The sequence below is a fragment of the Crotalus tigris genome, unplaced genomic scaffold (assembly GCF_016545835.1).
Source record: "Crotalus tigris isolate CLP2741 ecotype Arizona unplaced genomic scaffold, ASM1654583v1 scf7180000017628.32516253702:7417878, whole genome shotgun sequence".
NCBI classification, from domain to species: Eukaryota; Metazoa; Chordata; class Lepidosauria; order Squamata; family Viperidae; genus Crotalus; species Crotalus tigris.
The window spans coordinates 4140482-4153102 of record NW_024096523.1 but is presented as its reverse complement, the minus strand read 5'-3'; the positions used below and the strand labels follow the sequence as shown (position 1 = coordinate 4153102).

The 12621-nt window shown below is 44.1% G+C and overlaps 1 protein-coding gene across 6 annotated transcripts in view; it reads left to right on the top strand.

The window, feature by feature from the left end:
* Nucleotides 1–3936, top strand: part of FGR (FGR proto-oncogene, Src family tyrosine kinase) — a 42169-nt gene extending 38233 nt beyond the window's left edge. For all 6 annotated transcript variants that reach the window (XM_039334267.1, XM_039334266.1, XM_039334262.1 and 3 more), the window contains one exon: nucleotides 457–3936. In XM_039334267.1, the coding sequence (XP_039190201.1) occupies nucleotides 457–668 (212 nt within the window). In that variant the 3' untranslated portion in view covers nucleotides 669–3936. The remainder of the gene's footprint in view (nucleotides 1–456) is intronic.
* The last annotated feature ends 8685 nt before the right edge of the window (nucleotides 3937–12621 follow it).

Here is a 12621-nt window from a genome sequence, read left to right as displayed (position 1 = left end):
GCCCCCTATTCTGTTGGGGTCTGGGGAACACCTATTTTGCATGCTGGAGTCAGTGGGTTGTGTTTTGTGACAACTATGTGTTGTGCCTCTGTGTATTCTCACCTAGCTCCTGCCTTTTTTGTGTGGGTTGACTTACCAAATTTTACAGTCCCTGTGAATTTGCACACTGGTCATTTCCTTGATTTTATTTTTGTATGCGAGTCTATGTGGTTCTGTGCCTCTGAGTCAGTCTTGGCAACAATTTCAAAAGTGATTTACCCTTGTCTTCCTCTTAGAGCTGAGAGGGAACAATTAGCCCAAAGCTGGCTTCATACCTAAGATGTAACTGGAACTCATGGTCTCCTGGTTTCTAGGCTGCTGACTTAACCACTATCCCAAACTAGCTCTCCCTTGATTCCTAGAGAGTCGTAAAAGAGCTATTCCACCACTTTCTCTTCTCATGTTCTTCTCACACAGGCATGAACAACCGGGAGGTGCTGGAGCAAGTGGAGCGGGGATACCGCATGCCCTGTCCTGGGAATTGCCCCCCGTTGTTGCACGATCTGATGGTGCAGTGCTGGAGGAAGGAGCCTGAGGAGCGCCCCACTTTTGAATACCTCCAATCATTTCTAGAAGACTACTTCACTGCTACAGAGCCTCAGTATCAGCCAGGAGACAATCAACTGTAACTGATAGATGGTGACAACCACGGAGAGCTCACCCCATGGGGACCTCTCTCAAGCGTGGTGTGAAACTGGTGTGAAACACACTGCGGAAATCTCTTCCCTAACCAGGGCCAGGAGCCAAGGGTCCCACCTTGTAGAACTGGGCTTAAGACTCCTTTCTTTTTCATTTTAATTTTATTCCCTTTGGGGGGGTGGCATTGCTTTTTTATCATTGTGGTTCTGTGTTTTAAATTTTGACTCATCCCAAATAGATGCCAGGCCAGTTTTTGGAGCTTAAAAAAAAATGGAGATGAGGAGGAGTGAGGGTGTAGATGGCAGGAGGAGAGGTTTTGTTTGTTTAATAGTGCATCCTCTCTTAATTAAGTTACTTCTGTATTAACTGGAGCACCTTTGGCCCTGGGGTGCTCTGAAGGGGCTTTGTACTTCAGCCCCATTGGTGCCAGCCCGCAACAAGGGACTGGGGGAATTGTAGCCCCAAATGCTTGAATGCACCTTTCCCCTAACCCTGCTGCAGCCTACAAGGATAAGGATAGGAAGGCTACAGGGCCATAGGATAAAGATATTTGCACGGTGAAGCTACCTAGCCATCCTGCAACCAGTCTTCTGCAATATAATGTGACTGCATCTCTCAGAATTCACCGGCTTGCAAGGGCTATACTGGCTGGGAATTCTGAGAGTTGTAGTCTCATGGCATCAGATATGGGACATTGCTCTGGAATCCCAATTGTCTTGATGCCGTTGGCCAAATAATCTTAGCGTGATAAGCATGTTTAAGTCCTGTAAGATTTGGAGTCTTGATACTCTGTTCCTTCCCTACAACATTCTGGGACATTCCCATCATACGGACAGCGGACACAATATTTCTTCTCCTTCCTCATTAGTTTTCATGCTCTGAATTCATGACTTGGTACTATCTGGATATCATGTTTGAAACCAATGAGTGACAACTGTAATATGAGAATGAATGTAGGCAGAATCCATTATAGGTCGATCAGTCAATCTCAGCCTTTTTCTTGAGAGGGTCAGCTTGACTCTGGAATGATACATTGGGGTCTGCACTTCAAGAAGGAGATGGGTCAGGACACAGCTCTAATTCACCGGTGCATAAGGGAAGCAGACAGCATTGTCTGGGACAAGCAAGGGGAAGGTGTGTGCCAAAATGCCTTTGGAGCTTGTTTACAGAAGGAGCGAGTGTCTGAACTGATTACTGTGGAACTGTGAAGTGTCTGTTCCATAGCCACATGGTGCCTTCTGACAATAAGATGACGCACCTTGCCAGAGAGGGGCTTGTGCACCATCCCTTGAAAATTAATGATTTTTGCTTGTCAACTGGAAGCTGTTCCAGATGTTGCTTACCAGATGTGCTGGGACTGCAGTCTGCAAAATTCCTAGCCAGCAATTTCAGTCTTAGCACATTTGGAGGAAACAAATTAAAAGAGGCTGCCTTACCTGATATCCATATCCCAATTATCACCCACTAATTTTTCTCCCTCTGCACAAGAATCCTCTAATCTTGAATCCTATCAGGCATGTTGAGAAATCCACCACCATAATTTTTGGAGGAAAGCTATGACTTCAACACAAATAAAAGAATAGCAGAGTTGTGGCCTTTCAGGTATGGCTGGATTAAAATTCCGTCATCCTTGATCATTGTCTTTGTTAGTTGGGATCACAGAAAGTTGGAGTCCAGGAACATCTGAAGAGCCACTAGTTCTCCAAATTGTCCTAAGAAGTGCTTCAGTAGAAACACAGAAGATAAGTGTTGTAGATGTCTAAAACCAGCTATCGTGTAGTCTACCATAGATCCAGAGGGTGAAAAATGAGTTTTCTTTCATTTCCCTCTCTCCCTGTAATTTGAAATATGGCCAAGACATTGGAAATTGCTGAAACACCTGAACTAGTATATTGCACTGGGCTGATAGTAAAGCTGTGCAGATTTACTGAGAAATAAGCTTTATTGCTTATTTCAACGGATCATCACTGTATGGCTTATTATTGACGAGCAAGGTCAGAGAAAAAGCAGAGTGAACACTAGCAGCAGTGGCTATTCCTTTGCACCTTAACAAAAGAACGAGAAGCAAAAAAATTGCTGAGCAAATGACAAGCAGTTTGGGATGAGAGATCCACCATGGGACTTTTGAGACCAGGGTTGTCCAACCTTACCATACATTGGCAACTTTAAGACTTGTGGACTTCAGCTCCCAGAATTCCCTAAACAGCAATGCTGGCTGGGGACTTCTGGCAGTTGAAGTTCACAAGTCTTAAATTTGCCAAGGTTGGACACTCCTCCTTTAGGCCAAGAGAAGGTTGGCAGCTGCCCATGATGCTGAAGAGCAACGCCATAAATCAGGGGTGTCAAATTCATAACATCACATGCCGTGTTGTGACATATTGCAACTTTTTTTGCCATTGCTGGCAATGGGGTAGGCGCGGTTTCGCAATGATGCATCTGGCCCACAGGCCAGCAGTTTGACACCCCTGCCATAGATTATAAGCCACTTAATTGGGTTTCTTCAACCTTTTCTCGATAATCTTGAGATCTACGAATAAATCAATGTAGGGTTCTAGGAGCTGAATGATGTAGTTTGGCAGAGGAAAGGCTGAGTTCACGGACAATGATGCTTTGGAGGTCCATCTCTGTTCCTTGCCACAGGCTTCCATTCAATGGGGTCCTTCCAGTGAAGCAAACAAAGCCCATCCACTAATCGTATTCTCTTTGCTTAAGGACCATATTTTTCTCTGTAGAGGCCTTTGCAGTTGATGAGTCATCTTTACTATCTAAGGTCCTGCACTTCTGGTGTGCTGTCATGTTAAGCTTCCTATCCTGGAAATGTAGTAATTTACATTTTTCCCATGTTTTTTGAAAGCCCTTTCAACAAGGTTGATTCATTGATAGGACAGCTAGACAAATCCCATGCCGGCAGACCCTGGGGGATGTGGGTGGATGAGAAAGGGAGGGCAGAGTTTTTGGGTAGGGGGGAACCACTGGCTGTTTTATAGTTAGACAATATTCAGAAACAACAGTGCAGTCAACTCAGCCCAGCTTTGAGAATGGGTTGTTCAAGTATTGCTTGGAAGAGAAATCTATGGATACTGAGCACACACAAACCTGCAAAGCAAATGGTTAAATAAAGCAAGTTTATATGCCCTGTCCAGAGATTTTTTAAAATTGTTACTCAAATGCCTAGGATCTGCCCCTTTCTATGCTATATAATGTTGTTTTTTTAAAAAAAATACTGTACATAAAGAGAAATAAACCTTTGTAACAAGAGAGGCTGGGTATGGATCTTTGTCAAGCGGAACAAGTCTGTTTTCAGAGTAATAGCAGAGCAAAGATAAATTGAATATAATCCTAGGTCACAGTTTGGTTTCTTTGACTGGGGGAGTGTGTGAAAAAAATTGAGAGAATGGCCACAAAGTGATCAAAGTCCCAATCCTTTACAGGTAGTCCTTGACTTGCAATCATTCATTTAGTGACTGTTCAAGTTACAATGGCACTGTAAAAAGTGACTTATGACTGGTTTACACACTTACAACCATTGGAGCATCCCCATGGTCATGTGATCAAAGTTCAAATGCTTGGCAACTGGCATGTATTTATGACAGTTGCACTGTCCTGGAATCATGTGATCAGCATTTGTAACCTCCCCAGCCAGCTTCCAACAAGCAAGACAATGGGGGAAGCCAGTTCCACTTAATGACCAAATGATTCAATTAACGGTTGCAGTGATTCACCTAACCACTGTGTCAAGAAAGGTCGTAAAATAGGGCAAAACTCACTTAACTGTCTTGCTTAGCAATGGAAATTTTAGGCCTCAATTGTGGTAATAAATGAAGGACTACCTGTATACATGCATAGCATGTCCAACATACATAAAAATGGATATGACTTTGATTATGTTCCAGCTTCTATCTTAATTTCCTTTATTCTTCTGCAAACATCTCTGATGCTTGGTTTGGGCTCAAGATAATTTGGGAGACCAGCTATTGCAGTTGATAAACCATGCATTAGGCTTTGTGTATGACTCAAAATTCATTTGATAAACAATGATAAAACCATGGCTTGATCATCCTTGTGTCTCCATTGCAGATTATAGAGCCAAAGGAAAGATTAAATCAGTCATTCTGAAAAAACATTCCTTTGAAAAATAGCTTATATACTCTTCTAAATAGCATAGAGCATTGTGGTCATGCTGCAGAAATTGATGGTATTCAGGAATAGCAAGAAAGCCCCATGTCTGAAGTAAGTGGTCACCTGTAAAGATTAAATCTGGCTACAGGTATCCATTAGAAACCATAGTGGAAGGTGTTCGCCACCTTGATTTATTTATAAAAATGATAAATGAAAATAGTGACATCACATGCATAATAATAAACTTTATTACGGTCGTAGACCAGCAATAGTCATCACTTTTTACAATATATTAAATAATAATAATAATAAAAATAGTACTAACATTAATAGTAAATAATAACATCCCTGTTAAGAAAATACATGTTCTCAAAATGTTAGGGTCACTTCCTAATTTACGTGAGTGGATAGCTGATTAATGTGTGAGTAAATATAATGTTCCAAACATTATTAGAGATATCTCCAAAAAATAGGCGCAAGTTGACGGCTATAAATCTGTAACGAATTTTTTTCTTGTGGACATTGCAGCAACACAGTATTTTGCCACTGCATGCGTGATAGAAGGGTTTGAGTCCTGGAGGAGAAAGCCTACATAAAAATTGTCTGCCCTCCCTGGCAATCTCTCTAATAAAGGGAGAATATATGCTGTTTTATAAACTTGATATAATTCACAGTACAATAAAACATGTGAGATATCTTCGACTTCTCTTTTATCACATATACATACCCGTTCTGCTATTGGTGTTCTTATACCTGCCCTGTAGGAGTGCTGAGGGAAGAATGTTAAATCTGGCTCTGAAAAAAGCTATTCTTTGTTTTGGGAAGGTCAGATTATTCAAATATCTTGCCGATTCCCACACACCCTGTTTGATTCTATCCCTACTGTGGCAAGGCAACCTATTTAGTTCTTCTTGGAACTCCATGTCCTTTATTCTGTTGGATACTACTTGCTTTGTTTGGTCAAAGCCTAGGGACATTAAGAATATCGAAGAGAGCCCATAAGAGCCCAGGTTATGGTCTATTGTCTGCTTCCAGGGGGAAGGAAAGTTGTCAGTCAGCACTAACGGGGACAGTCCCTCTGGAAAGAAATGCATTTTAAGCCAGTGAATGATCATCATCTTCCAGGCTCTTACCTGGATTTGGGGTATGCCTGTCTCAATTCTTAATTGGGCATTTGGGGTTCCTTTGGGTGCAGCTAAGATGACTCACAGGAATTTGGTTTGCATGGTTTCCAGCAAGTTTTTCTTTGCAAGGATTCCTGTTTGTGCCCCATATAGAATTTGCGTTAATGTTTTGGCCTCGAAAAGTTTTAAGTCCTTGACTTGCAATCATTCATTTAGTGACAGTTCAAGTTACAATGGCACTGTAAAAAGTGACTTATGACTGGTTTACACACTTACGACTATTGGAGCATCCCCATGGTCTTGTGATCAAAGTTCAAATGCTTGGCAACTGGCATGTATTTATGACAGTTGCACTGTCCTGGAATCATGTGATCAGCCAGCTTCCAACAAGCAAGACAATGGGGGAAGCCAGTTCCACTTAATGACCAAATGATTCAATTAACGGTTGCAATGATTCACCTAACCACTGTGTCAAGAAAGGTCGTAAAATAGGGCAAAACTCACTTAACTGTCTTGCTTAGCAATGGAAATTTTAGGCCTCAATTGTGGTAATAAATGAAGGACTACCTGTATACATGCATAGCATGTCCAACATACATAAAAATGGATATGACTTTGATTATGTTCCAGCTTCTATCTTAATTTCCTTTATTCTTCTGCAAACATCTCTGATGCTTGGTTTGGGCTCAAGATAATTTGGGAGACCAGCTATTGCAGTTGATAAACCATGCATTAGGCTTTGTGTATGACTCAAAATTCATTTGATAAACAATGATAAAACCATGGCTTGATCATCCTTGTGTCTCCATTGCAGATTATAGAGCCAAAGGAAAGATTAAATCAGTCATTCTGAAAAAACATTCCTTTGAAAAATAGCTTATATACTCTTCTAAATAGCATAGAGCATTGTGGTCATGCTGCAGAAATTGATGGTATTCAGGAATAGCAAGAAAGCCCCATGTCTGAAGTAAGTGGTCACCTGTAAAGATTAAATCTGGCTACAGGTATCCATTAGAAACCATAGTGGAACGCCACCTTGATTTATTTATAAAAATGATAAATGAAAATAGTGACATCACATGCATTATAATAACGGGCCTTCAAACCTGGCCCTTTTATGACTTGTGGACTTTAACTCCCAGAATTCCTCAGCTAGGCATGCTGGCTGAGGAATTCTGGGAGTCGAAATCCACAGGGCTGAGTCTGAAGACCCCTGCATTATAACATTGTGCAAATGTCACAAGTGACTTCATTACATGCTCTCAAATTGCCTATGAATCTGGAATACTTAACCTGCCATGGAGGTGGGTTAATGGAGCAACACAACAACATCATATCTCTGGTGAGATGTGATCTTTTTATTCTGAAAGTTTATTATTATTAAGCTCTTTAATTTATATCCTGCTGTTCTGGCGTGGAGGACACCCAAGATGGCTAATAGTTTTGTTTTAAAAAGAAGCAGGCATCTAGCTAAAATTGAATAAATCCTGTTAAAAACAACATTTAGCTAACTGAAATGAGGAAAAAAAAGATGAAATTGGAAGAAATAAGCTCTTGGACCCTACCCCAAAGTGCAACTATCAAGGAAGCAGTTTCTACACGTTAGCTAAATTTTGCTCATCTTGAATAATCCTTGAGTAGCCGCCAGTCCTCCTCATCAGTAAACATTTTCTAGTGAGTAAATCCTGTTTATCTCAGCCGTGGCAACAGCTGGATGACTTTGTGTTTAGAAGCTAAAAGGGGGCTGTGATTAAAATGTAGGCTGGACTGGAAAACATGTTTGAAATGAGCAGGGGATGGACTAGAAGACCTTCAAGGTCCCTTCCAACCCTGTTATTCTATATTCTGGAAGAAGAAACCTGCACAGATGAAGCCACGAAAGTTACTAAGAATAACAGAATAACAAAATAATAGTTGGGACCTTCAGGATCTTCTAGTCCAACCTCCGGCTCAAGCAGGAAACAAGATAGAAAAAGATGTTCTACTTTTTTAAGGTCCTTCCTCCAAGGAGGAACTCTGAAAAACCTACTCTAATGGCCTATAGTTGATGCCAATTGGATCCCTGGGAGCTGAAAGTGTTCTATCCCAAGTGTCTTGAATTATGAAGGCTTACTAGACTTTGTGGACCAAGATAATTGTTTCCTTCGACCTTTTGTGCTCTATTTTTGGATTATCATTTCTCATGACCAGGTATGATTTGATTTATCTACCATAGCTTTTTGCAATTCCTTACATTTGTAGTCAACTATCTGGAAGTCGTGCTCATACATCAGGCTTATCCTGATAATTGGATGAACCTGTTTTCTAGTTGGCACAAGGAGCTGAACTCCAAACGAACTCAATGGATTCCTTTTGGATAGCATGTGCAGTCCTTGTACAAACATGGCTTACTGCAGAAGGGGCTTCGTGTGTAGTATGGATGGGTTGGCTACATCTTTACCTGACCTCATTAAGCCTGCCATGTGAACAGAGCCTTTCTAAATAATGTAATGCTATTGAGTGAGTGTATTGATTTCCCCTTGGGAAGAATCTATCCAAGTCTTCAGAGGAAACCAGTGGGTAGGATCAGAGCTGAAAGTGGGAGGGGTGATCCCCTTCTTTTTCTCTGTTATGCTCGCCTTTTATCTCTTCCTTTCATTCACTGCTATTCTTTCCCTGATACTGCCCAGTTTTACACAACACCAGTTTGGTGTCTGTAGCTCTTTAGAAGACTGCCTTTTATAATGCCCGAGGCACCTTTATGTGTCCATTTGCTCAACCTTCATGGCATCTAAGCAAAGGGACAGTCTGGGTCCAGAATATGGCTTGTTTTATTAATGGTCTAGTAGTCAATTTAGACTTCAGCAAGAAGTTACAATCAAACAGTAGCTTGATGGGCTCAGTCAGATGCAGTTTGTAATTTTTTTTAAAAAAAATAAAGCTTGAAAGGGATGGGTGTTAATGGGTGTAATCTTCAAAATCAATCTGCTTGGTGTGTTTTTTTTTAACATTGGTCAGATAGTTCAAGTGGGCATTTATCGCAACAGCTTGCTGCCTCCCCCCCCCACAAAACCAAGGTAGCTTCTACTCTGACGACCTTCCAAAAACCTGGCTGCTCTGAAGAGATCAGAGGGCTGTAGAGCTCCTGGCGCCAGGAATGTTATATGAGTTATGGGTTTTTTTAAAACTGTAATTAGCACAGGTAGTCCTCAGTTAATCATGGTAATTGGGACTAGAATTGCCATTACTAAACAACGTGGTCATCAATGACATCAAATGATCATGCTTCTTAACGATGGCAGCTCTGGCACTTGTGGTTGCTGTTGTTAAGTGCAATGTCCCATGAGGTAGATTGGGGCACAGTAGAGATTCCAGGTATGTTCTTTATGGTAGGATGGTTGGCTTAACAAAATCTTGAAAGCCAATGTGAGTTTCTCTCTGCCCCATACTAAATAAGTTATTCTGAGTTTCATCATCATCATCATCAAGTTGGAAGGGACCTTGGAGGTCATCTAGTCCAACCCCCTGCTCAGGCAGGAAACCCTATATCGTTTCAGACAAATGGCTGTCCTGTCTCTTCTTAAAAACTTCCAGTGTTGGAGCATTCACAACTTCTGGAGGCAGGTTGTTCCACTGGTTAATTGTTCTCACTGTGAGGAAATTTCTTAGTGCACCTTGCTGAGAATGTGGGGAAGCTGCAAGCAGACTGTAACTGGGTTGATGACCTGTTGCACCCTAAACGGGCCTATTTATTTCAGCCCCAGTTTCTTACATGGTAGGTGCAGCTTCCCCGCATTGTTGGCAAGGTGCACCTGGTGTTCCATAGTAGCCTATTAAAGCTGGCAGTAGGGTCATCATTTAAACGCATAAAACAACCACCAGGTCCTGTTGGCGGGAATCATTACAAGATCCAGGAAGTACTTGATTCCTGCATCCACCAGGGTCGTGTACAGTACTTGGTAAGGTGGAAGGGGTACCCAATATTGGAGGCCTCCTGGATGGGGGAAGCGGATATCGAGGCTCCTCGGTTGTTCCGGCGGTGCCACCACAAATACCCTCATAAGCCGGGGGGGGGAGGAAGCTAACTGTGCCATCTCCCATGGCGCATACCTAATTGCATGTCTTTCCTTGTCTTCCAGGAGGAGCCTGGTAGAGAGGCTGCCTGTCAAGTAGTCCCCAGCAGCATTCCTCAGCCAATGAACAGCTGACGGGCTGACGGGGAGCCGTCATTGGAGCTGTGCCGACCTGCTGATGGGCCACTAGACCTCTGCTATAGCGGCTGGAATCGGACTCACCAAACTACTTGGAACGGGGGCAGAGGGGGTGATCTGTAGCTGGCTGGGGTGAAGGGAGCCGAGGATGAGGACTGAAGCCAGTTGGGACGTGGCTGTGAAAAGCCAAGAACTTGAAAGTCCTCTTTTCGAGGGAGCCGATATTACAACATCCAGACCAAGAAAAACAGTTCATTGTAGAGGCAGATGCCAGTGACCTGGCAGTGGGGGCAGTTCTGCTTTGGGAGAATGACCAAGGGGTCCTGCAACCTTGCGCATTTACATCACGTAAGCTGACCAACACCGAGCAGGTGTGGGCAATATGGGAGAAGGAGGCATTCGCCGTACGGTGGGCGTTGGCCACATGGCGACATTTCTTGGAGAGAGCCAAAGAACCATTCAAGATATGGACAGATCACAAGAACCTCGAGGCCCTACAGATGCCTCGCTGCCTTGCCCCTAAACACATGAGGTGGGCACAGTACTTCCAGAGGTTTCATTTTCGTTTGAAATACGTGCCTGGTGGGAAAAACTTTTTGGCGGATGCTTTATCCCAGATGCCAAAATACAACAGCAAGAGGGAGGAGGTTGTGCAAGCCATGATAACCCCCCTGCGGCAGCCAGTCAAAAAAGCGATCATGATTAAACCAGCAGAGGATTTGGTGCAGGAATTGCAAAGCACAAGTAAAAGCGACCCCTGGTTGTTGGGGCATCCAGCCGTATTAACTGAGAGGGGGGGTTGGCATGGAAGAGCGGCAAGATCTACGTTCCAGAGAAGGTATGGGCAAAGGTACTCCACCGAAGCTATGATGTTAAGCAGGCCGGTCACTTTGGCTTCCTGAAAACCTTGCATTTACTCAGATGCCAGTTCTGGTGGCCAGGGATGAAAGCAGATGTGGAAACATATATATGGGAATGTCCTGTATGTGCTACCACAAAACCCCGTGTGGGAAAACTGCCAGGTTTATTGCAACAGGTAGCCAACCCAAACTGGCTTTGGGAAGAGATAGCAATGGACTTTATTGTTGAGCTGCCGGACAGTTGTGGAAATATGGTGATATGGACAGTAATAGATCTTTTTTTCAAAAAAAAAAGCACAATTCATCCCGTGCAAGGGTTTACCATCTGCTCGACATTTAGCTGGTCTGTTCATAGCACATGTGTATTGTTTGCATGGGGTGCCCTGACGGATAATATCTGATCGGTGCGTACAGTTTATCGCCCGATTCTGGAGAGAGTTCGTCCACTATTGGAGCAGCTGAACGGGCCAACGTGATGGTGGAATGGTACCTGAGGTGTTACATTGACTATCAACAGACAGACTGGGCTGACCTTCTACCGTTCGCTGAGATAGCATACAACAATGCGGTCCACAGCAGCACTGGCTTCACCCCCTTTCGGGTTGTGCATGGGATGGAGTTTGTCCCGACCCTGAATGCCTGCAGGGAGACCCCTCTCTTTGTCACCTGCAGGACTGGATGCCCCGGATCCAAGAGGTGTGGGACTCTGTAAAGAAAGCTCTGAGAAAAGCAGAGAAGGTCTCGAAAACACAGACCGACAAAAAACGGGCACCACAAAAACCCTTCCAGGCAGGAGACATGGTGTAATTGTCAATATACCATGTAAGAAACTGGGGCTGAAATATATAGGCCTGTTTAGGGTGCAGCAGGTCATCAACCCAGTTATAGTCCGCTTGCAGCTTCCCCGCATTCTCGGCAAGGTGCACCCGGTTTTCCATAGTAGCCTATTGAAGCTGGCAGTAGGGTCATCATTTAGACACATGAAACAACCACCAGGTCCTGTTGGGGGAGATCGTTACGAGATCCGGGAAGTACTCGATTCCCACATCCACCGGGGCCATGTACAGTACTTGGTAAGGTGGAAGGGGTACCCAATATCGGAGGCCTCCTGGATGGGGGAAGCGGATATCGAGGCTCCTCAGTTGTTATGGTGGTACCACTACAAATACCCTCATAAGCCGGGGGGGGGGGGGAAGCTAACTGTGCCATCTTCCACGGTGCATACCTAATTGCATGTCTTCCAGGAGGAGGCCTGGTAGAGGGGCCGCCTGTCAAGCCCTCTAGGCTCGACATAGACAGGTGGGGTGGAGGGCAAGGACGGTGTGCAGGGCGGAGGACATCGGTGGCAGCCAGCACGAGCAAGACCACCTGCTTCCAGCCAGCCGGAACCCACGGCCGCCGAACAGCTGATATGCGGCCGCTTGCCAGCTGATAGTCTCTTGGCCACCGAACAGCTGATGGGCTGACGGGTCACCAGGCAGCTGGGGAGCCATCATTGGAGCTGTGCTGACCTGCTGACGGGCCGCTAGACCTCTGCTATAGCGGCTGGAATAGGACTCACCAAACTACTTGAAATGGGGGCAGAGGGGGTGATCTGTAGTTGGCTGGGGTGAAGGGAGCTGAGGACGAGGTCTGAAGCCGGTTGGGATG